The sequence below is a fragment of the Vulpes vulpes genome, unplaced genomic scaffold (assembly GCF_048418805.1).
Source record: "Vulpes vulpes isolate BD-2025 unplaced genomic scaffold, VulVul3 Bu000000691, whole genome shotgun sequence".
Classification (NCBI taxonomy): Eukaryota; Metazoa; Chordata; class Mammalia; order Carnivora; family Canidae; genus Vulpes; species Vulpes vulpes.
The window spans coordinates 137,323-163,001 of NW_027325696.1; the positions used below are offsets into that span (position 1 = coordinate 137,323).

At 37.0% G+C, this 25,679-nt stretch overlaps 1 protein-coding gene across 1 annotated transcript in view; it reads left to right on the forward strand.

Annotated features, from left to right (window-relative positions):
• The window catches only part of LOC112912909 (leucine-rich repeat-containing protein 7-like), a gene marked incomplete at its 3' end in the record, with an annotated part of 122,052 nt that overhangs the window by 25,536 nt on the left and 70,837 nt on the right, over nucleotides 1-25,679 (forward strand). Inside the window, 3 exon segments of the mRNA XM_072745170.1 lie at nucleotides 8,721-8,795; nucleotides 14,373-14,517; nucleotides 19,704-19,776. Coding sequence (XP_072601271.1) covers nucleotides 8,721-8,795; nucleotides 14,373-14,517; nucleotides 19,704-19,776 — 293 coding nt within the window.

Sequence of the window (25,679 nt, forward strand, 5' to 3'; positions counted from 1 at the left end):
AATTCTGAACTGGTGATAAAGGTAGGACAAATCCAGCCCCTCTCCATGCAACAACCTTCAGTTATTTAAAGACCGGCGTCTTGCTTGCCTGTAGCTTCTGTATCTCCAGCTTCCGTATCATTTCTGCCATTTCTCCTATGGCTTATTCTGAATAAGCTCTGGTTTGTTGAAGACACCTTTACCCTGGGGCACCTAGAGGGGAACAGAATACTGTAGTCCTTCTGTGGGCTGATGGTTGCATAGAACAGGACGTTGATAGAAAAGATCTTGGGACAGCCCTTCACACTCTGAATCATATTCCCAAAGATCACCGTAATGTCTTCTGTGCGTGGGGCAGGCGGTGTCTCTGGACCGAATGAAGGCAACTCTAAGCAAATGAATTAGTCAACACTGAGCTTACTCTTGATTTAAATCCTCAATTTTCTTCACATTTCCTTCTGCCTCTAATGTATATGTGTATAATTGGTTTGGGAAACATATGGCAGGATTTTATGTTTGTCCCTATTAAACTTCACGTAATTAGAGCTGTCCAGTGTTCTAACGTTTTCAGATCCTTTTGGAGACTAATTCAGTCATTTCATGTATTGTCTCTCCCTCTCAAAATCATGTCTTCTGTAGATTTTTTTCCTGTGTGCCGTCAACATACTCATCTGAGAATTTAAATGGAATATGTTATATTCATATTCATATTAAAATATTCATTAAACTTTATGGCTGAAAGTGTTTCAATTAATTATAAATTAATCACAGTTATTTCAGCAGTGCATCTTATTATTAATTGTTAAGAATACCTGTTTATTTATTCATTCAATAATTTCTGGCATGTAAAAATATTTTCTTAAAAATATTTTCTTAAATATTTTCTGGCATGTAAAAATATTTTCTTAAATTACCAATTGCAGTAATTAAATTAAAAGTAAAGTTTTAATATACGAACATTTTTGTGGGAATGGCGTCTGAAATAAAATTGGGAAACATAAAACTAACGTAAAGTGGAAATAGGCTGAGACCCTCTGGAGCTAACCGTTTCATCTCCAAAGAAATTGACTGAAGAAGTTAAATGGTCTCAAGGTGTGTAGGACAGAACAATTGAGAGAATGAACAAGTCGGCTGGCCATCAGAACAGAACAATTTTAATCATCCAATTTTGTATATCAGAAAGGATTTCAGCTGTGCACTATGAAATGCATGAATGGAAAGTTTCCCAGTTATGAGAGCTAACGGTCTGTAGCACACCAAGCATATTATTAAATAAAAAATTTAATGAGAAACGGGAGAAAGTTTCTTAGAATGTAATCTTGGTTCCTTGGCAAATTGCAAACTCTAAAAATTATCAAAGAGGGCAAACATAAAATAATGATAATTTGAAGTATCAATCTCAAACTTTAGAAAAAATATAGTAACTGAAATATCTCAATGAAATATCATTATATCACTTTGGTTAGAGAATATAATTTTTCAGACTTGCATTTTATATTTTACATTTGTTGATTTCAGAAAAAAAAAAACTTGTATTTATCTGCATTTTGAAATAGGTTCCATCCTGCTGCCTTCTAGTCTCTGCACAGTGTCTGGGAATAACAAGATGTTATTATTATATCATCAGATCATCTCATCAACTTTAAGACACTTAAAATTTAAAGTTCTTTTTCTTTTCTTAATTTTAATTTGTTTATTTTTAAGTAGGCTCCTTACCCAACATGGGGCCTGAACTCATGACCCTGAGATCAAGACCTGACCTGAGATCAAGAGTCAGATGTCCAACCGACCGAACCCCTAGGCACCCTCTAAAGTTCTTTTCCTAAAGTTTAAAATTTTAAGGTTTCCTGGTTTAATTTTGACAAAATTAGATACATGTCAGATGTTATGCTCTTCAGTAAATATTTCTCTTAACCTCATGGAAGAAAAAACTTAATAGAGGTATAAATAAATATAGTCAAACTCTATCATGTAAATTAGTGGAATAAAAGTAACACATATATCCAAATCAGTAGAACAGCCTAAAATTGTATATACATGACAGGAGTTATTGCAGTTTGTTGCAGTCATGCAAAATATATGTTCCATTTATGTTCATGCTGATGTAATCATTTTCTTAGACCATTTTAGCAATCAAAGTAAGGTCACTTCAGAAAGAATTCTAAAGTGGTTTAGGTGGGTATAAATTTAGAATAAAATATTCTCTATTTTTTTATTATTAAAGTAATGCCTATATACTATAGAAAATTTGGAAATTATAGAAAAAATGTAGACGAAATTTTAATCGCTCATAATCTCACCATTGATATTTTTAAATTAATATTTTGATGTAGTTTCCTCTGATATTTTTCTGACCCTTAAAAAAGTAAAAACATATAAAAGTATATTTTTATAAAATATATAAATATTTTCTATTAAATATGCATTTAATATTTACATTATAATATAATATTTTAAAATATATTTTATAAAATATAAAATATAAAAATTTTAAAGAAATATGTTAAATTCCTACTAACCAAAATGAACAAGTTGACTATTTTTTGTATTTGAGTTCAATCTTTTTTTGAAAGAAATAAAACACTGTAGCTCAAATGGAAGTCTTTTATGCTGGTCCCTCCTGGTCTTGTTCCTATCACAGCACAATTATAACTTTGAATTTGGTGCGCTTCTATTCCATATAGTCCTTTTTTAATTGCATATATATGTATATGTTTATATTGTTTATATATATATATATATATATATATATATATAGCACTGTTTTATAATTTTTGGAAATCAACTTGTGCTATATGAATTTTTATGCCTATTTTATCATTTATGTCTGCAAGATCTTTCCATCAGCACACTTAAAAGTATAGATAATTCACTTTCATTGTTGTATACTATAACAACAAAAGATTTTATCATTATTTGGTTATATGTTCCCTTAAGCTATTGTTTATTTAGACTGTGACTAACTTTTTAATATATCAATTATATCAGTGAAATTTTTAATATATCAATTATTATATTGTATATAAATATTATATTATAATATTCTATTATATTATTCTTCAGTGAAATTTTTCTACAGTAAGAATTTTCTATATTTCAGAGCATCTCAGTAAGGCTAGTTGCCTGAAAGCAGATGTGAATATTTTTAAGACATGAGAAACATATTTGGAAACGTTTTCCTTAGACGACTATGCTAACCTATAATCCTCAAAGCACTTTGTGCTCACACACCTTCATCAGCATTGAATACCCGAAGCCATTCTTAAGTAAACTCATTCATTTTTAATGGACACAATTGACTTTGCTATGACAACAAGTACAGATGATCCTTGGCTTAACCGTGGTTCGACATATGATTCTTCAACTTCACAATAACACAAAAACGGTACACATTCAATAGAAACTAGACTTCAAATTTTGAATTTTGGTCATACGACTAGCAATATGCAGTGGGATGCTGTTTGGCCGTGCTGGGCAGCAACAGGGAGGAGGGGCTCCCAGTCAGCGAGGGGGACACCCGGGCAAACAACCGATACGTTTACAACCATTTTGTTGCTTGCTTTCAATACGGTACTCAATAAATTATATGAGACATTTAACACTTTATTATAAAATAGGCTTTGCATCAGATAATTTTGCCCAACTGCATGTGAATGTAAGTGTTCTGAGCATGGTTACGGTGGGCCAGGCTAAGCAATGATGCTCAATAGATTAGGTGTATTAAATGCACTTTTGATATGAATATTTTCAACTTATGATGGCTTTATCAGGATGTAACCCCATCGTAAATCATGGAAGATCTGTAGTATGAAAAAAGGCAATTTATGTGTGAGGTTGGGTGGTGCAGGTCATTTAGTTCAGTTCAAAGACCCACTTAAGATTGTTTATTGATCATGAAATGCCATTGCATCATCTTCATGTTATGGTTTTTGTTTCAACGAGGTCATGTATTGATCCACTAAATATATTTTCTCTCTGCTGTTATTAGGAACTAGCTGAAATTTCTTCTGTGGCACATTTTATTATAATATCCAGTAATAAACATATTATCTTTTTTTTGAAATCTAGCATATGCTTTACTTTCTTTATTGGGCATCTGTGATCACCAGCATTCTTCGTTATTTCAGAATTTCAGTCTTAAGCTGTAACATGATGTCATCTTTGGAGCCAGAAGACCTGAGGAACGGTCCCAGCTGCAGTTATGCAACCCTCATAAAATCATTCTCATTTTCCCCAAGAAATGATTATCAGATTTTTCACCCATAAAGTAGGACTATTATTACCTTATTATGTTATTAAATAAATTAAATGAGAACCTTTGAAATAAAGTAGAAATATAAGTTGGAATTAGTTATCCCTTTCCAAGTAGTCATGGACGTCTAGGGTTCCCAGGAGAACCCAGTGTGAGAGATATTTGACAGGTATAATTGGTCAGCTTCATCTGCCACCTTCTCCGACACAGCCAAGGGAACATGTTAGGCAGTGCATGAAAGTCTACCCAAATTTTTAGAGACCATGCAAGGCCTTATGTTCCCACAGCATCCTGCCCTGCCCACACACCAAGATTTCATACTACCCAGAGTTCCAGCGTCAAGTCTGTCATTGCCTGGAACCACTTCAGAAATCTTACACTCCTAACTTCTGCTCTCATACGAACTTTTCATCCTCCTAGTTCTCTCAATCCCTCACATCTCCTGCATTCCTCGCTGACCTCATGGAAACCTGAAATCTCTTGCTTCTTCTGTTTTTTCCTAGACTGTCAGTCCCCCACCTAGCCCCTAAAAAGTTAAAATAATTATTATTGATAGAGCTCCTTTGGTTGCCCCTAGCTTCTTCTTTGACTCCCCTCAAACTCTGCTAGTATGTGCCATTCTGCCCAGGTGCTCTACATATAGAAAATTCTTGACCCCCCCGTTCAACAGATTATCTTGCTCCCTACTTCATCAAGAAACTTTGAGACTTTCAGACATGCCCTCTTCCCACTTCTTCCCCCCATAGGGTTCACCTACAACCACACCATCCTTACCATCTTCCCTTGAGTCTCAGTGAAAGAGGTATCCTACTTCTATTCAAGGCCAGCTTCTCTTTCCGTGCTATCAGTTTCATCTTATTTTATCACCTCTTAGAATTTACTCCATTAGTTCTAAAAATTGCATTTTCTCTGTCTTCAATCTGTCCCTTCCTACTAGTGTCTTCTTATCAGCTTGACTTCCTCAATTTCCTACTAGCCCCTCGATTTCTATCACCAAGGTTACCAGCATACTAATATTTCCAAAACTGAGTGGACATCTTCAGTCTCTTATTTCACTGGATGCCTCTGCTGCAAACGATACTCTTATTCACTCCGTTATTCTTAATACAACTCTATTTATTGGGCTTTAGTAACCCCATACTCTCCTGGACTCTGTTCCTCTTTGCCTTCTTCTGAGTCTGCTCTTCCTGTGTGTAGCTCTCAAACGTTAGTGTTCCTCAGGGTTCCTCTCTCATTCAGCTGCACCTCTGATTCCCTCACGTTCCCTCGTAGGGAACTTGTCCACATGTGTTTCTACCTCCACAAACACCTAAGTTGTATCCTTAGCTCAGACCTATTCCCTAAGCTTCAGATTTTAATAGTTAAACGGTTCCATAGACATCTCCACCTGTGTCTCACAGGAACCTAAAGCAAATCATAGTCTCCCCACATATCTGTTCCTACCTCAATATTCTCTGCATCTCCATTGGTGGCACCACCAGGTGCTGGGAAACTGGAGGACATGCATGACCCCCACTCTCACCTTATATCAAGTCACCAAATCCTACTGTTTTCATCTTCTAAATGTTTCCTGAATCCAACAACTTCTCTTTATTCCTCATTACCTCTTTCATTATTAGCCCTCTTAAATTTTCCTGTTTTTTTCTTTTCTTTTTTCCACTATCACTTCCTATTAAAAATATTTTTTAAACAGTTGGTGATGTCCCTTTACCCATATAATAATCTTCTATTTCCCTAACAAAATATGAGGACTTCATAGACCCCACCCTCTTCTGTTAGCCTCATTTTCTGCTACTCACTCTGTTTCAAACTTCACACTCCAATAAAGCAAACTGCCTGTTGCCATTCATACATCTATACTATTTCTCCCCTATGCATCTGGCTAAAATGTGCTTCCTGTCCTCTCCTCTCTACTGACCAACTCCCTCTCATGAATACTTATGTGGCTTCCTCATAATTAGGGCATATAGGTCCCCCTTTCCTTATATTCCCATTATACCATATATTTACCTTTTGTGTGTTTGCCTAGAAATAGACCATCAGTTTAGACTACACCATGCATCAGTGTTAGGCCTGGAATTGTGGAGGTGTTTAATAAGTACTTACAGAATAAAGGGATAAGTAAATTATTAAAGTACTTTTATCCATTCTTGTCATTCTTTTCTTTTATATGATGTCACTGTGTGGCATGGACAGTAGTGTTCAAATATTCCATGAATTTCCCTTATATCTCCCAGCCGTTCTTGAACGTAGGTCCAGGCCTTATAAACAGCTCTAGATGAGGAGCTATAAGCAGAGGTGATATGTGTCACATGTACTCTGAGATTTTTAAGAGTAGTGCCCAGTTTTCTACACTCTCTTCTCTGCTCCTGCTCTTCTGGAAGTCTTGAGATGGCAACAACACAAGACTGTGGGGGCAGAAACCCATGACACTGGACATGTAATGGGAATGGGAAGGAAGCCTATCTGGTGTTAAGCCCCTGAGATTTCAGGATTAATTTGTTACCACAGCACAATCAAGTTTATCTTGAGTGATGCTCATTGATCCAAATTTGTAAATTAGTGTCTGTCTTATTGCAAAGATGAGGCTGTATTGAAGTTACCAGTATGCAACCCTCCCTTTTTCTAAAGTCTGCATGATGCCTAGGCATAGGAAAATCTGCACCATGCGACTGATATTTTCCAACTGCCCTGACTGTTCCGAGCCATCCCTCTGCCTCCAAGCTTCTGCACGCTAGACTGTGCTTCCTACATTTGATTCATGTTTTCCACCCTTGCCCAGCTTAACATACAGGTAGAGTATTTCACTGCCTGTTCCCTGTCGATCTAAGTAAAAGTGAGAATATTTTCCTACACACAAAAGAAATCTTCCACACTTACTCACACATGCCTCTGAGTCCACAGCTGAATGCCATGATCTAACTTTAGATTTTGATCCTTGTTATAAATGAAACTTCTCCAAAGAACAGTACCATGTTCCATTGCAGTTGCAGTCCAAAGGCATCAGAGGCTCTCTCCAAGGTAGTCGTGCAGTCTCTGCAGCCCTACTAATGTGTCAGATGTTTGTATGTAACTCCTGCTGCCTCACAATTACCAATATTCTCATCATTACATAGAAACAATTCGATTCTTTTCCACTATTTTTCTATAAAATACACTGGTTTTCCTAATTAGGTCTCAAATTTTATTGAACTATGGTAGTATCTTGTTTCAGTGATAATTTTTTTTTTGCAGTTGAAAGAGAGGAAACATCTGACTTCAGGCATGGCTTAATTTCAGCCCAATATGTCATCAGGATCCATCTTTTAAATCAAACAAGCTCTTCCCTGTTTTTTTTTTTCTTTTTTTTCATGCCTGAAACTCTCAGAGCTGTATCCTTCCAGTTGCTAATTCAGCAGGGAAGACCAAGAGTCTCTTCCCCTGAAGTCTCAGTGAAAGAAACATTGCTTCTCATCTGTTCTGAATGGCTCCAGTTTCCATCCTTGAGCCAACCCTGTGGCCAGGTGAATACAGGCCTTCCTCACTTCCCTAGAGTGACTAAAAGGAGTCAACTTCAAGGGAAGCAGGTGGCCTTAAGGTCCCGAATGGGATAATTTTTGGAGAGAAATCAGAAAAAGGTCATCACAAATCAAGAGATGATGCTGGTGGCAATAGCTTCCTCTATCCTCTCTATATAGTCTGCTGCCCACAAAGTGGAATTCAGAGACAACTTCAACTTAGGGAATTAGAGTATTTCATTGTGCACCATGTGTTACACCCTAATCGTGTTCTCTCTCTCCTTTCTCTGATCTTCTCTACATTATTCTCTTCTCTCGTATGCTACCTTCTGTTTCAGTTGTTTATATGTATTTGTCTCTTCAATTAGATCATCAGCTACTTCAAGGCAGGAACTGGGTTTGAATAACTGTGGACTCTACAGTATGCTTTTCACATACAGGGCATCCACTGTTCAACCAGTAATAATCTGTCGAGTAAATGAAGGGATAAGAAACGAGTGGGTCCAATTCGTACTATTATCATATCACGGTAATGTGATGCCTATGGGGAGGGTGTGTGTAAGGTTCTACTACACACATATAATAAAAACCTACTGCGTGCCAAGTACCAAGGCAAATATAAGGGATATGAGGAATAGTGATTAAAAAACAAACATTGCTTTGCCCTTCAAAAGCTTGTATTCTAGTGAAGAAGACAGACGCATTGAGTAATTAGAGTATGATAAATGCTATAAAGGATGACTGTAGGCTGTTAAGACAGCGTAATAGATTTTAATTTTTATTATTGTTGTTGTGATTGTTTCCAGGTCAGTTCTAGGCTGGCTACCTCAGGGACTACCAGTTTTGATGGAGGTTGGGTTAAACTTAGAACTTCCTAGAGGATTAACATTAGATTGACAAATAAAGTTTCCAGATTCAAGAAATTACACTTCTTAGCACAATTGCTAAGAAAAAAACTAATTTTGTTGCCTTTCTTCCTATCTCTCTCCCAGCCTGAAGTTCTGGATCAGATACAAAATTTAAGGGAGCTGTGGATGGATAATAATGCATTGCAAGTGCTACCTGGGGTATGTAAGTTTTTATTATGCCATGTGGTCTAGCATCTGTTATATATTTATTGTAATTAATGATAATCTTCATTTGTAAATCTCAGTGATTGCCTTTCAAAGAAGAGCATTTTTTGAACACCAAGTGTTTTTCATAGCTTTTTTTTTTTTCTTTATTTCACATACCTTCTGTAAATGGTGTAGGTATATAAAATGTATGAAAGATTTCTCTTGTTCTCTTAGGATTACATTTTCATCTCTCTACATACTGATTTTTAAAAACTGAGAAATTTATATTGTTATGTATAGAGAAAGAAAATGCTACATATAAAGTCCAAGTCTTATTTTTTGCAAAATCAAACTTATTCCTATAGGTAACTAGATGATTGTTTCTGCTTACATTGTTAAAGCTCTTCCACAAAAAAAAAAAAAAAATCTTTCTCTCAATTTAGGTAATTTCCAATAGAATACATCTGAATTTTTGGAAATGATAAGGGTAAATTACAAAATGTTAAAAAAGAAAGTCAAACTAGAATCCATTTTTTTTTTAACAGAGAGACAATCCAGTAATATCTCCTAAGAGGGATTTACTGGTCAGTTCATTGAGTGTGAACACTCCTACCTTTTCCATTCAGTGAAAGAAGGGCTTTGTAAAACACTGCGTCTTGCCACTCATAACACATGCACTCAAGTAAGCATGTACACACACACACACACACACACACACACACCCCTCTGCCACAATGTTCCTATTGGTAATAGCCAATTTCAAACCCCTTGCATTGGGCATTGAGCTAAGTAGACAGGACAGCTGGATTTGTAATAACTCCTCAGCCACTGAGATTTAGATATGTGTTCCCAAAGCCAGTCTTATTCTTCTTTTGACCTGACATTAAAAACTCCTTGGAATGATTGCAAAAGCAATGAGAACAAGAAGTTTTTCTCTTTTGAACAAGCATGAAGCCACATAAAGGAGAAAATCTGGCAAAAGATTAAGGAAAAAAATATTTTCTTCTCTTATCAAAAGAATACATTTATACTGTCATCATAGACACAAAACAAAAAAGCGTGCACATACTTTATATATTGATTTATTCAAAAACCGTTTACAAATATGCCTCTATGAACCAAAAACTATGTTAATGTTAGGGTTACAAAGATAATATAATCAATGACCTTGAATATATTTGTGTGAGGAGCTCATCCATAATAAGAGAGAGAGAGATCTAGATTCCACTACAGAGTAGAGCCTGATCTGTGCCATATTAAGGGTATGTACAGATCTTGGGGCAACACAGGTAAGATACTCATCAATTCCCTGTGCAGATTGAGGAATCAGGGTGTATGTCTAGTTGGAAAATACACCTGCCGCTTAAATATGTTTATTAATTAAAAATCACCTAGATAATGCCTCACTCATGATAAATGCTAGGTGTTTTACAAATACTTGCTCACTGAATCCTCATAATGATCCTATGAAGTAGGGTTTATTACCATCCCTATATTATGGATGAGGAAACTAAAACAGAGAGTTAATTTAAGTAACTGGCCCAAGGTCATGCCTCAGGTAGACGGTGATCATTGAAACCAGCACCAGAGGCTGCTGTTCACTATGATGTTCCAAAATGCTGCTGCTTTAGAATCAGCAGGAGGCACAGATGAGAATTACGTTGATCCTACTTTTTTGTAGGCGTTACATTCCCAAAATCCAACCTTGAAAATCAACTCAGACCTCAAACTCCTTAGTAACCTTATTATCTAAATGGAAAAGTAGTGATGAAATTGTCCATGAAACAGGTAATGCTGCCTACTTTGCCTGTTTCAAGAGTAGATTTTTCTCATACGGTGCTTTAAGGACATTTCTCATGTTAGTACACTTGAGTTTCTTATTTTGCTCTATTCCTTGTGGGAACCCCCATCTCCTTGCCATAAAGAGTCATGGCTTTCTGAATGTCTGTGTTAGCAAATAGTTGCTATGCAAGTACCTAGAAACACATGTCTTTGACAAGCTAATCTTGAACGCAGCCTTTAGCTAGCCCATGTCTATCAGTTTCACAGAATGATCAATCCTAAATATTTGGTGTCATAAGACACAGGAAAAAAAGCAAGTTCATCTTATTATTAGTTCATGTATCAAAGTATATTTTCATTAATATACTTCTAAAATACTTTGGGAAGCCTGAGCTATCATTTTGCTACTCTGTTTTTTGTAAATCAGGGAAGCAAGTAGATAATGATGAAAAAATTAGTCTTCCACATAGCTGTCCTATGAATGTCCTTCTAAGATCAGTCATTCAAAATGTGACTAAATAATGCATTGAGTCTATATTTGATTTTAAACAAACTCCAATATCTTTTGTTTGTGATGGCTTCTACTCTTTTCATTTGCTTCTACTGCTCACATACAGACCCCTCTATGTCAAGGGATGTTGGAGCAAGATTCAATATCCCCAAGGACTCTGAGACATTGGACTTCAAAAGCCTTTATCACTCCAGGCTACTGTTGCCTTTCTAAGGTGTTTGAAAGTGAGAGTTTAAGAAGACTCAAAAATAAACACCGAAGTGTTATTTTGCTTCTAAAAATGATGTTTAGAAACTTCACAGCAAAATATTAAGTTCCACTACAGATAACAATGAAGGAGGTTCAGAGTAAAGAAATTTTCTCATGATAAAGAAACAAAAAAGAAACACACACACACACACACACACACACACACACACACACACACCACATCTATCATCCTTTTCTTGCTCACCAGAAGGGAAGAATGAGCCATGGTAGCGTAATAGCTCCTTAGGGTGGAAATCTATAAGTAGAGTGACAGTGTTTTTCCAAGTGACATATTTCCAGGCAAGCGGGGAATTCAGCCCTCTGGCCTGTCACCCAAATTACTCCGCTCCTAGCTTAGCCACTGTTTATCTACTCCAAGAGCTTGCTCACATTCTCTGCCTCCATGGGGAGGACGGGAGGGAGCAGGGCTACAGATATGTGCTGGGTTAATTAGGGAGTTAGAGGTCAGTAACTGCCCATATAATCAACAGGCTTTGTAGTCTGTCATCTGAGAAAAGTGAGTTTGAATCTTAGCTGCACCCTTCTTAATGGGGAAACCTTAGAAGGTTACTGGTAGTAGATGCTGGCATGCATCATCCTCTTGGAAGGAAGAACTGACTCTATTCCTGAAGCTTCTGGGAATGCTACTTGCAGCTCTCCACCTTCTTCAGGAACTGCTCCAGCTGAACAGAACCTCCCTACCCGGGTCACATCCCTATTCTGGGAGACTTCCACCCAGCGACTGGTGATAAAGGTCTGGCTCCTCAGTCTTCCTCAGGACAAATACAGGGCAATCCCAGCTTAGTGAGCCCTGAAGAGCCGGCTGCAGACTCCCTCAAGACGCATCACAGCTGGGCTTCTGCATCTGCCCAGTCATGCTTCCTTTCTCCCTCTATCTTTCCACTGGTATTGATCCCAAGGACAGTCTCGCATAAGCTTCTCTTTGTCTCTGCTTTCCAGGGAACCCAGTGTGTGACATCACATAATTACTAAGCTGTAATGTGTGCCAAAGTGCAGATTCTGATTCAGTAGGTCTGGAGTGGGTCTGAGATCCACATTCCTGACAGGCTTCCAGACGGTGCCAATGCTGCTGGTCTGCAAAACACATTTGGAGCAGCCAGGATATGAAATATTAAATCGAATAATATATGTAAGGTACTCAGCACAGTACCGAGGGTGTGCTTGTGTGCATAATAAGTTTATTGACTTATTTATTTCCACTCTGTCAAATAATTAGAGACAGTATACTAAAGTGTGCCCAGGTAGGTTAGAAGGACAGATGACCCACTGAACGCGGGTGTGTGGGGGGCATTTATTTGCAAAACATGCCCTGAAAGAGAAAGAAAATGAGGACTTTCATCTTGCTTTGACTCCCATGGTCCACGTCCCAGCTAAGCAGTCCCCGTAATTCCTGTTCACGGTAGGACTTTGTTCTTCCCTGTCCTCAGCAGTTACTTGTGAATCTAATTCTCCCACTTCTTAAGTTTTCTCAAGCCCGTCCCCTCTTCATGCTCACATCTGCTGCCTTAACTCAGGTCCTTCTCATCTCCTCAGCTGCCATGTTTCCAGAATCTTCTGATGGGTCTCCGCCACTCCCACCATGAATCTTTCCTCCACAGCTCCCTGAAGGCAGTGTTTTAAAGCACAAACCTGATCGTGTCATTCTGTCTTAAAAGCCTTGAGCAGCTTTCCTTGCCTGTTCGGTAGAATTTACATCTCCTCACATAACGCGCAAGGCCTTTTAACACCTGGCTTCTTGTAATGCTGTAAATCAAATTTCCCACTCTTCCTCACACATGCCATGATTTTTCACATTTTGCTGTGAGTGTCTGAGTCATTTTCTCTTCCGGGTGCAGGTTCTCCTTTTCTTGACAAGCTATGTCTTCCAGGCAGTTTGCAGCCCTGTGCTTCTACGGCATTCTACACATGCTAGTTTTTCTTGCTACCATTATAAATAATCATAATTGTTTGTTTATTTGACAGTTTCCTCCACTACTACGAGCTCTGTAAGAATCAAAGACTTTGTCTGTATCATGACAAGTCTCTCATCATACTTAGTTGACTTCTTTATGATTGTTTTTCCATGTGTAACACAAGCCCTGACACGTAGTAGATCCTCAAAAAGAACTGTTGAATGAACAAAATATTGAAACTGTTTAGTAGGATAAAGTCCAAATCATGATTTAAAACCTTTTTTTATGTGTTTGGAATTGTAAGAATCAACATGTCAACATATGTTATTTGGGTGGCAATCTTTATTTTGATTGATTGATTGGCTGATTTCTTCTGCAGTGTCGAGATTGTTGTATTGAGATATAATTCACATACCATAAAATTCACTCATTTAAAATATACAATTCAGTGGCTTTTAGAATATTCACATGGTTAAATAGCCATCACCACAATCTAATTTTAGAACATTTCCATTATCCCCAGAAGAAACCTTGAAGCCAGTCCCAATCAATCCCATGTCCCCTTCCCCCCAAACCTCCAGCAACTCTAATCCGCTCTCTGTCTCTATAGAGATGCTTATTCTGGACGTTTCATATAAATAGAATCGTGCAGCAGGTGGATTTTTTGTTACTGGCATCTTTCGCAGCATATGTTTTGAAGGCTCATCCATTTTGTAGCATATATTTGCATTTATTGCAAAATAATATTACAACATGAGGATATACCACATTTTGTTTATCTATTCATCAAATGATAGGCATTTAGATTGTTTCCATTTTTTGACTACTGTGGATAATACCGCTTTGAACATTTACGATTTTGTGTGGACTTATATTGCATTCTTGAGTATATGCCTAGGGATGGCTGGGTCATACAGAAACTCCAACATTTTCTAACTGTTTTTCAAAGTAGCCGCACAATTTTAAATTCCTGCTAGCAGTGTACGAGGATTGCGATTTCTCTACATTCCTGCCAATGCTTGTTATTATTGTAGCTGCTTTTAAAATAAGTTTTACAGTGTTGTGCTTTTTATAACTTTCAAATGTCTTGTGAAAGTTTCTCAACTAACCCTGAGTTTATGCAATGTTATCAAGTCTATAGGGAAGTTAAAGATGTTGGTATACCTGGATATGTCAAAAAACAGAATAGAAACGGTTGACATGGAAATTTCTGGATGTGAAGCCCTTGAGGACCTCTTACTGTCATCCAATATGTTGCAACAGTTGCCTGACTCTATAGGTGAGAATATTCATGAATGTTTATATGAAATATATCATTGTCTTTTTTGGCTTAGTCCTAGTTGGTCAGTAGTTATAGGGAATATGCTGTTAGCCTGCCTGATACTAATAAATTACCAAGTTCATTATGCAAGATGTAAAAATAGTAGTTTACCAATATCTTAAAATGAAATGGTAACACTAGTTAACAAATTCAAGAAGGCTCTCCTGTTAAAATGATCGTACCAAATTGATTTTTTTTTTAAATTCAGATATTTTAAGTTGTAAAGTGTTATTATAAAAAGTATATTTCTTATATTTAGAATGATTTGATGACTATGCATGTCTCCTTTTATCACCATAGAATTGGAGTAGCTTCTATCCACAGGGTCCTGCCATCTCCTATTTTCAATACTATTATAACACTGCTATAATCTAGAAATGACATAAAGAAGTATAATAAATATAAAATCTCTTTGTGGTTCTATTATTAAAAACAGATATATTGTCTTTTATATGCTGTTAAGATTCATGACAGCAGAGAATTGGTCTTAATATGCGTAAGCACCCAATCCATTTTTGTTATAGATCTTTTATATAGTAGTTTTAACACAGCAGGCTAGGTTTTCTTTCTATCTGGATTTGATAATTTTTTTATTTATATAATCACATACTTTATAACAGTATTTTCCAGCTCATTCCATTAGAAGAGTTATCTGAGAGCTTTATTGAACACTTACACATTTCCAGACTCTTTCTCTGAAAATTCTGATTCAGTAAGTTTGTGATGGGTCCTCTGATTTGTTTTTATTAAACATCGTAGATGAAACTTGTAGTAAGATAAGTTTAGAAAACACTGTTTTATGTTGTAGAAGGTGAGGAAGTCTAATGGTTAAAAAGAGCAACCTTGGTTTAAGATGACAGAGATGACCATCTGGTCAAGATACATGCCTCGTACTACCACTCGATCGCCAAGCTGTATATCTTCAAAGATGTAAAGAGAATAGAAAAATTACTTATATTTGAAGAATATAATTTTGTTCCTTACTGCCTCCTCAGTACCATGAACTATCCCTAGTTTATAATGAGGGTTTCTTAAATATTCAGCAAATAAGATAATTTAGCCATGCTTATTAAGAAGAATGAGCATCTACCTCAACCTGAGCTAGAACGGGAATATAGAGATGACCCTAGGCCTAAAGGGCTCCAGACCACAAAGAGCTGTAAGTTCCATTTCTGCAGTGAAAAAAAAAAAGGTGCTATAAGCATAACAGATGAGTCCAAATGCACAGGAGATTGAGGCAACAACCCCTTTTCTGTGAAGAGAGCCTGAACAATCTACAACCACTATATGGGCCTAGTGTTGGAAAGAACAGATAACAGATTCACTGCTGAAAACCCTGGCAAGTCACAGCTAGTTCGGATTGGATCTGCACTATCCACATGGGCTGAGAGCTTCATGTCGCCTAAGGTGAACCCTGGTTCTGAACTCCAGACACCTGGGATCGGGGGTAGGGAGCCAGAAAACTGCCAGACAGGGAGGGATGAGCATAGGTAAGGAGAAAACATTCACCCTCACGAATGAGCATGCAAACAAAAATCCTAAAGGAAAACTAATGTTTTAACAACAAAAAACTCAAATGGGATAATTTACCAGGAGAAACCCGTCATCAAGCATACCTAAAAAATGATTTTTAGGTATGTGTAGATCCTCGAATAGACAAAAGTTAGAATAACATTCATAAAAATAAGAACTTCTAAAACAAAGACAAAAACTGACTAAGAATAGGGGGTTATGAAGAAAAAAACAATTAGAAATCCTGGAAATGAAAATGGTGCATAGTGAAATAAAAGATGATATAATTATTTGTTTAAAATATCTTCCTTCCAGAAAGCAGCCTAGGAAATCAGCCTTCTCGCGGTGCGGGCAGACAGAATGGAGGTGGTAGAAAAGGTCAGACTGGGTAGTTGGCTAGGAGCAGCAGACAGGATCGGTAGGTGGGCCTGTGTATTGAACACTTTCATTAAGAATCTGAATGGCTCAAATGAGGCCGGTAACTTTGTTGTATCAGCTTACTCCTCAGGCTGTCTCTTTGGACCCTATTGACCTTTCAGAGAAAATTACATTTGTGCATCTGCAGAGTTGCCTGACTCCCTGATTGTAGGGAGGCTAACTTTCCTCCAAAATGGCTAACTTTCCTCCAAAAATTCCTTTCTTGGGTCAAGAGAAGCATCTGGATAGGAGACAGAGCTGTGTTCTAAGGCCCTAAAAGAATTGCTTCTCACTGGATGGGGAATTGCCTCTTGGCTTCTTTATTTGGACATCATCAGGCTACCAACATTTAGGAGAACAGTAAAGATAAGAAATTTCATAGAGTCAATTAATAATGGAAAATAGCAACTAAAATTAAAATCTTTCCTTCCTTCCCCTCAACGTTAGTTCCTCTGCAGCTGTGAGGTATTTGAATGGGGTGATGCACTCAACAAAACCCATATGCTGAGTCTCTTTCCTTGTCTGGTTCCAGGGAAAATGAAAGGGGCTCTTTTACTCTTCTAGATAGAGCTTTCATTATTATTTTTTTTTTTTTTACTTTCCAAAATGATTTATCTTATTCACAGGTTTAGTAGTCGAGTCACCTGAGTTCAAATTCTGGCTTTTCTATCTTGCTAGCTTTGTGGCCTTAGACCAGCTACGTAACTCTCTGTGCTCAATTTCTTCATCTATTAAGTAGAGCAGTCAGACCACCTGCCTCCTGGATTGTTTTCAGCAATAAATGAATTCATACATGCAAAATTGCTTGGAACAGTACCTGGCACATAGTAAGTGCTCATGTTAGCTATCGTTGTCATCTTAAATTTGATGAGCACACAGCTATTTGGCTTTCAAAACTCCATTGCCTACACGTAAATGCCATGTAAACATAAGCTATTTTTTATAACAAATCATAGTAATGTTTCATGCATCGCTGCTTATTACACATTTATATATAAGTAGCTGAAATCATAGTAAGAAGCTTCCTTTTTCTTTCTCTTCAGTACTTCTACATTGGCAGAGTCGGGTAAAGAGGTGGGGAATTAGGGAAGGGCACAAAGAGCGGGAAGGAACAGGGTTCAACACCTTCGATTCCTGTAGGGTAGAAGAGGAAAGTCCAAGCAGACATGGTACAGAAATGCAGTAAAGGAATGATCTGCTGGGAGAAGTCATGAGCAGCGAAGGTGAGGGTGAGGTCCTCTTTCTGCTCCAGGGACATCCGTGTAGCTACAGAAGCTCCAGAATGTGTCCAAAGAGCATCCCCTTGGATAGAATACGTGAGTGACAAAGTAGCCGCACCCCAATTGAGCAAGGTTCCCTTAAATCCACAGACACGGAGCTAAGCAAAGAGACCTAGCTGGCTTCCACCTTTAAAGCTGCAGAAGCTTCCATGGGGGGTCAGAGCCACTCCTGCGTCCTTCAAAAAATTGTTGCATCAACCTTTCGGTTTTAGTCCCTAGCGTGCCTCAAGACTTGTCACCACCACTTTCAGACTCTGGCACTGTGATTCTCTTAAAGGCCATCTGTCACCCAGCCCCCAACTCCTCAGGACCCAGTGGGGCTGGTGAGACCGTCAGCCCTCCCCTTGCTCCACTGTGGGCAGGTGCAGCCGCTTGGTAAGGGCCACCAAGGCGTAAAGTTTGGCTGTAATCCATCACCCCCTGTTTTCTTTTCACAACCGATGAACACGCTCTTTTGTGTTTCCAAGGCTGGTATTTCTCACATACACACCAGAGAAGCTGGAGCGATGCAGTCACCCTTTAAACATGAACACGGCAGTGGGTGAGCACCCTTGGGGGATGAAGGACCCCGGGAGAGTCGCCTCTTTCCCCGGTGCCCTCTTTCGGCCCCGTATCCTGGGGCTCAGGCTGGCGTGTTAAGCTCTGCTACTGTGTGGACATTTCCTCAAGCAGCTGCCCTTCCACTAGCACCCTTCTCTCCGGGGGAGCGGGGACTCTGGGTGCTTCTACAGAGCATGTAGCGGAGGAGCATGCTGGAATTCAAAGTACAATAATCACGTTTTATTCCACATCTTGTTCTGACTTACTTTGTGCCTTTAAGGAATCCTGAGAACATTGGAGGTGGGTGGGCGTGATCTGCAGCAGCTTCCCAGGGCAAGTGCACGAATCGCTGGCTGTACAGGGCGCCCTGCACGCTCACATTCGCTCCACAGTCACTTTGGGGTCACATTGCTGCACGGATACAGGAAAAGCTCCTGGAAAAACTTCATTACAGAAGTATGTTTAGTGTGGTTTCATGTAGCATTTCCCAAACACATTTGACCACGAAACCTACTATATCCAGCAAAGCAACTTTTCTCTTTCTCTCTGTTGGATTAAAGAAAAAAAAAACTAAAAATTCTTAAAAAATAACAAGTTTTCTGTAAAACAAGTAGCCTACAGTGTATATGCATATTTCCAACATAAAACAAAAAATTAACCACGCTTTGCCCTTGGACGTTGGCTGTTTAGGCCACACAGCTACTGCCCTGGGGCTCCATGAAGCAAGCTGTTCTTCAGTTACTCTGTGCCCATCACTCATTAAAACCCCAGGAATGGAGCAGTCGCTGAGGGTATGGAAGGCATAAATCTGACAGTGAAATATAAATAGTTGAAACCAATTCTTGGCCAGTTCTACTCAGTATATTAAAATTGCAAGTTTTTAGTGCTTTTTGCTGATCCAAGTCAGGGATTTATGGTAACGAAAAGAGTATGAGGTCATATGTTGAAATTTTCCAAGTCCATAATTATAACCCACTGCATTGCGCAACACCCCAGTCCCCGTTTGTTGATTATTAGGTACACTTCAGATTTGTTTTTAATTTGTATCACAACAGGAATGTTAGTGATCAGTGCTTAGGAGTTAATTAAATATTAAATCACAGCCGGCTTGAAAGTGTTCATCTGGTCCCTTTGCAGCGTAATAGATAAGGGAAATGCGGTGGCGTTGCTGTCAGCCCTGTGTTGGTCTGTCTGCATTGACGTACCTGAGCTCCCACTGATGCCAGTGAAGGTCTTGCAACTGGACTACATACAAATATATTTGTAGTTTGTGTTAGCAGAGTAGAGCCAAGTGGCATGACAAATAGTCACCACAAGTGATTCTTTTTCTTTCATACTGTACGTCCGGTCAGAGATCTGCTCTTAGGTATTAATCAGCCTTCTTCTCTCTCTTAGGACTGTTGAAAAAACTAACTACTCTCAAAGTAGATGACAATCAACTTACAATTCTACCCAACACGATTGGAAAGTAAGTGACACAGTTTCATACCAGTCGGCCCCGCTAAGCCACACAAAAGGATATGTTCAATTTTCTTTACAAAACATTTTCTATCTTAATTTAGGTTTATATCTGAATATTGCACTGAGACCTAACTATACAATATGAGGAAATAACTATGACTCATTGGTGAGCAAAGGGATTACCTGGATATTTAATTATGTTATTGCCTGTAATTTCCCAGATACTATTAATTTGGTGGTCTTGACCGAGGAGCAGCTCAAAATTCACTTGAATATGTCTTATGAAGTCAAATCAGTTTGTATAAAGCTCTGTAGTTTGTATATGTTACCATTACACTGTAAGTGATTTATACATTTTGTTAGTAATTGTTTATAGTAATAATACTATATAATAGTACTGTGAGTGTTATTTATAATAATATAATAGCTATTGCTAACTGATATTCATAGAAGTTTAATGTATTTTTAGAAGCTGAAGAGATAGGCATCTGTTTAGTTTGCATTTTTTAAAATGGCAGATGTCAATTCTGTTGTATCAATGCTAACATTAAACATGAAATACTAATGAGTGATGGGTATTAAGGAGGGCACTTGTTGTGATGAGCACTGGGTGTTATTTGTAAGTGATGAATCACTAAATTCTACTCCCGAAGCCAGTATTACATTATATGTTAACTGACTAGAAGTCAAATAAAAATTTGAAAGAAAAGAAAAAAAATGAAAAAGGGAAAAGAAATAAATATGAAATACTAAATAATCAAATGAAAATGCAGCAGAGCTTGTTAGATTGAATTTTTTTATACTTTGTAGGAAATTTTATTGAGTTTCTTTCAACTTTTATTACAAATTTTGTGTGGTTATTTTTGAAAAAACTTATTAGGTTTTTATTTTAATTCCAGTATAGTAAACCTGCAGTGTTATATTAGTTTCAGGTGTACAATATAGTGATTCAACAATTCCATACATCACTCAGTACTGGTCACACAAGTGCACCCTTCAATCCCCGTCACCTATCTCACCCATCCACCCCCAGCTACTTCCCCTCTGGTAACTAGCAGTTTGTTCTCTATAGTTAAGAGTCTGTTTCCTGGTTTCTCTCTCTCTCTCTTTTTTGTTTCCTTAGCTTGGTGTTTGTTTGTTTGTTTCTTAAATTCTAACTTGAGTAGAAAGCATATGCTATTTGTCTTTTTCTGAGTTATCTTGCTTAGCATTATACTATTAGCTTGCACTTTTGAAAGCTTCAGGATGAAAGGCCATCATTGCCTTTTAAGGATGCAATATATTCCATTTATTTGAGAACAATTTCTTCCTAGTTTTATGTTGACACTAACATTTGGTTCACGGTTCTTTAAGAAATATATATTTTTATCAATGTTTCATTGAAATGCTTTTGTTTATGACTTGTGTCAAGGGAGAAATCAATATGCTCTCTTCATTCTAAAATTATGTAAGGCCATTCTATAGGAATCCTGCCCCACATGTCAGTGTGAAAAATTACATAAATCCATAATTTAACAGATCTGGGTATGTTTGGGGGATGGGGAAAGCTTGGCCATTGTTCAAAGTGAGATTCAATATGTATAATTGACATGTAATAAAATATTCATATTTAAAGTCTACAATTTGATAAGTTTTGACGTAGATATAAAGCCATGAAATAATCACCATGATCAAGATGGTGGACATAATCTTTAATCCCAAAGGTTTCTCATACCCTTTTCTCTCTCCCTCCCTTGCTCCAAATTTGCAAGTAACCACTGATATGGAAAAATCTCACTTCCAAAGAGCAGAACAATTTGGCTAAATTCAAATTCCAATATTCAAATTTTGGAAAGTAGTAAACATCTCAATTTTTTAAAAAATATTAACTATTTTTAGTATTTTAATGCCCATACCATTGCAGTATGTTTCTCCCTACATTTACTCCCATTTTCTCCAATAGAGAGGGAAATTAACTTTCTTTTGGGGTACATAAAACTAATCATCTTTATCATTCTGATGCTTTTAAAAACTTCGTCCTATCTAATTATAGTCTTAGGTACTAATTTTCTTCTTTAGGTCAATATTCAAGTAAACTAAATTCAACTCCATTTATCTCTACCAAGGCCATGATTGGTATTTTGACCCTTATGTTCACACTTCTTATATAAAGTCATATAAACTAATTGCCCTACATCTGTGAAGACAAATTAAAGAAGTTTGATAAACTAAAAATGCACAAAGAAAAGTTGCTTTTTTAGCATGTAATGAATTTGGGTGCTAGGTCATTTGCATAGTCTTCATTTTAATTTTTAAAAATTAATAAAATTATTTGTCTTTGAAAGTATGAAAAAGATTCATCAAAGATAAATGGGCCTATTCGATGCAAAAGTTGATTACTGGTTTCTAAGGATAGAGGTTAAGAATCTAGTCATAAAAGATCATTTTTTCAGATATTTTTAAATGCCATTATCTTCCTTTGATTATTGTTTCAGGGAAAATAGAGGGGAAGTATTAGAAGAATGAACTAAAACATACACAAAAAACATTGAAAGAGCAAACAAACAGAAGCCAGTGGGAAGCATATGGGAAATCTCTATTCCTTCTAATTTTGCTGTGAACTTAAGGCAGCTCTAAAAAAAATAGTCTTTAAGAAAAAGAATGACTGACAAACTGGTTATTTAAACTTGGGTTTTGGGAAGACATTTTATCAAAAAATGAACAAAGTGAGCTTGTCACTGCCAGGAAAACAACTGACAGTATTTGTCACTGACAGTAAAATTTGAGCTATCAAGCAAAAATTGGAATTTTGGAAAATTCCTATCTGCCACTGTGAGCTTGACAGCTTTCCAATACTTACAGGCTTTTCTGGTATGATAGTGTGATATAAGTTAATGTAATTTGTTGATATTATATTATGAAATGTGTCAGCATCTGGAAAATGAAGTAGTATTTCCAAATGACCAATGCATGAGTTACAAGATCAGGTACAAGTAAGAGACCCATTCAAAATACAAAACAGACCAGTTGCTTGTGATGTATTGATATGAAGAATAAGAAATTCATTGATATCATTTCAGATTTTACATTGCAGTTATCCCCTCAAAAACTACCACTTGTTGAGTTTTGGTTTAGTATCAAAGAATAATCACAATTATTCAAAAGAACTATTGGAATATTCCTCTTTTCTTCAACTACATATCTGTGGGGGGCTGGATTGTGTTACGTATAATTCAGTCAAAACACTATGTCACAGCAGATTGAACACATAAGCAGATATGAAAATCCAGTGCCATCTATTAAGCCAAAAATTGAAGAGATTTACAAAAATAAAAACAGCATCACCATTTACACTAAATGTTTTTGTTTGGGAAAAATATGGTTACTTTGAATAAAAATGTGTTATTTAACATTTTATAGGTTTACTATTATTAACAGGTAATAATTATGTTTAAAACTCCTGTTTTAATCTATAATATAGTCGATATCGATAAATATAAAAAATATAAACACACATTCTTTAGGGTTGCCAGTGATTTTTAAGAGTGTAAAGGGGTCCTAAGATCGACAAGTTTGAAGATATCTGTTCTATATCCCATCATGTTTTGTATAGTAAAAGTACGAGAGCCATTATCTAACTTATGTTCTCACTGTAAGGTAGCACCTGCATACAAATGTTTTGAATTTGCATATGTGGCAAAAAACAAACTATCTAAAATTTTGTAATATACCTTAATAAGCAATCTGTATGAAGTAAGAATAACAACAATAATAACAATAGGTTGGTTTTTCTTAGGAAATTCAGAATTGATCAGAAGTTTAGTGCAAGGCTAAAGGTGAAATTTGATTATGATCTTATTTAATGGCATTCCACGTCACATCAAAAAGTTTTTATAAACAGTAGAATAGTCTGCATTTTATTATGAAACATTCTACCTAGAACTCTGGACACCAAAATCCTGGAAATGTTAAGACTAGCTGTAGTGATACTCCCATTCTACTCTTAGAATGTTTTAATATGTTATAATTGTCTCTGGTCATTTTTAATAGTCCAAATATTAAAAATTGCTAGAAGAATTAATTTTTGAACATTTTTTCACAGTTGAAATGGATTCCCTAGGTTTTGTGCAAAATGACTTGTAAAATTGATCATTTTTGTTGTCAAATTTTAGTTTGTACCTAGGAGTTGCAGCCACCCTAAGAACTGAATGTACAATGAAAAATAACATTTTTTTTTTTTGCTCACATTGTGCCAAACACCACTTTTGGTGCTTTACACACATTGTTATTTAGTTAAAGCCCCCATTAACAGTATTCTATGTGTATTATGATCTCCCCTTCCCCATCACCAGTTACAGAGACAGAGGCTGAGAGAAGTCAACAGATTTCAAAGCTAAGCTGTTAGTTGACCTCTGATGCCTCTTAATATATATGAGTCACATGTTTTTTAATATTTGGTACTTCATGGATCCCACTGCTCTAGAGACAAAGGATCATCTATAGGAAGAGAAACTGCATACTTCTCCTTCTTAGCTTCATAGCCTTGATCAAAGGCAATAAAAACTCAAATATCTGAATGGAAATCTTAGAAAGTCCTTCCCTCATAGAGTATGGTCAAACAGAAAGACTGTTGGACTGGGAATCAGAAAATCTAAGCAAAGCGGGTAAGCCCCTTCTTCTCACTGGGCCTCAAATTCTTGAGGGAAAATGCAACGAGCACTGGCTTTGGAGTTGAACAATATGGGTATGAATGAACCCTGGCTATGCCACTAGTAAGTGTGAACTTGGACAAGTTATTTGACCCCTCTGTTCGCTTAGTTTCCTCATTTAAAGTCTCTACCTACACCTAAAACCCTCTAGTTTTTGGATCCAATGTTTAGCCCCTATGATGTCAATACCCTAGATAGTCAGCTCCAGCAGTCTACTTACTAAACTGTTATAACAAGAAAATAAGTGAACTTTATTCTAGGTACCTGAAAGCTAAAAAAACATTTTCCCTCTGTTTTCTAATCATGAAAGGATATGTAAGAGATTAGAAATGTACACCGCTCTAGGGAGGAGGTTGTGGGGGCTGGTGAATAGAATAAACAGGGAGACTTGCTTTTATCATATACTCTCTGCAGTTTTTGAATTTTCTATCACACAATGTTATATTAGTCAAAAAAATTAAAGACAAGACACAGACATACACACCCTACCCTGAATAAAGTCCAAATTCTTTAACACAAATATTCAGGCTTTTCTATAGTCTCATCTAAACTGGCGGTAAACAGTAAGTTTGGGGTCAGCATGTGATGGGCTGATCAGCAGCATCAGCTTCAACTGGGAACTTGTTAGAAATGCACATTCTGAGACAATCCCAGCTCTACTGAATGAGAAACTATGGGCATTGGGCCGGGAATCTGTGTAAACAAGCCCTCCAGGGGACTCCGATGCCTGCTAAAATTTGAGAACAACTATCTAGATCCAGCTTTCAGTTATCAGCTAACTATCTTCTCAAACCCTCGTCTATTGTGCCTGTACAAGAATTACCAGAAATGTTGGTTTAAAATGAAGCTGCCTTAGAGAGGAAGTTTACCATAGTGGGTGGTTGCTCTGGCTCTAGAGCCAGACCTTCCGGGTTCAGAACCTGGCTCTTTGATTTGCTGTTGGGTAACAACAGAGCCTTCAATCCTTCCTCATACAATGGAAATTACAATTATGATCCTATCTCATAAGAATGTTGTGGATTACATAAGAATTAAATGTATAAATAAATAGTGCTACACATTCAGTGAATGTTTTCAAAAAATAGTTTGATAAAGTAAAAAATTATTGACTTAGTTAACTTGCATTTTGGAGATTTGGATTCAAGAGATTTTTTTACTGTTTTTAGAACTTAATTCTCTCTTTTGCTCACCCAGACCACCGCAGCTTCCTTAAATTAAAGTT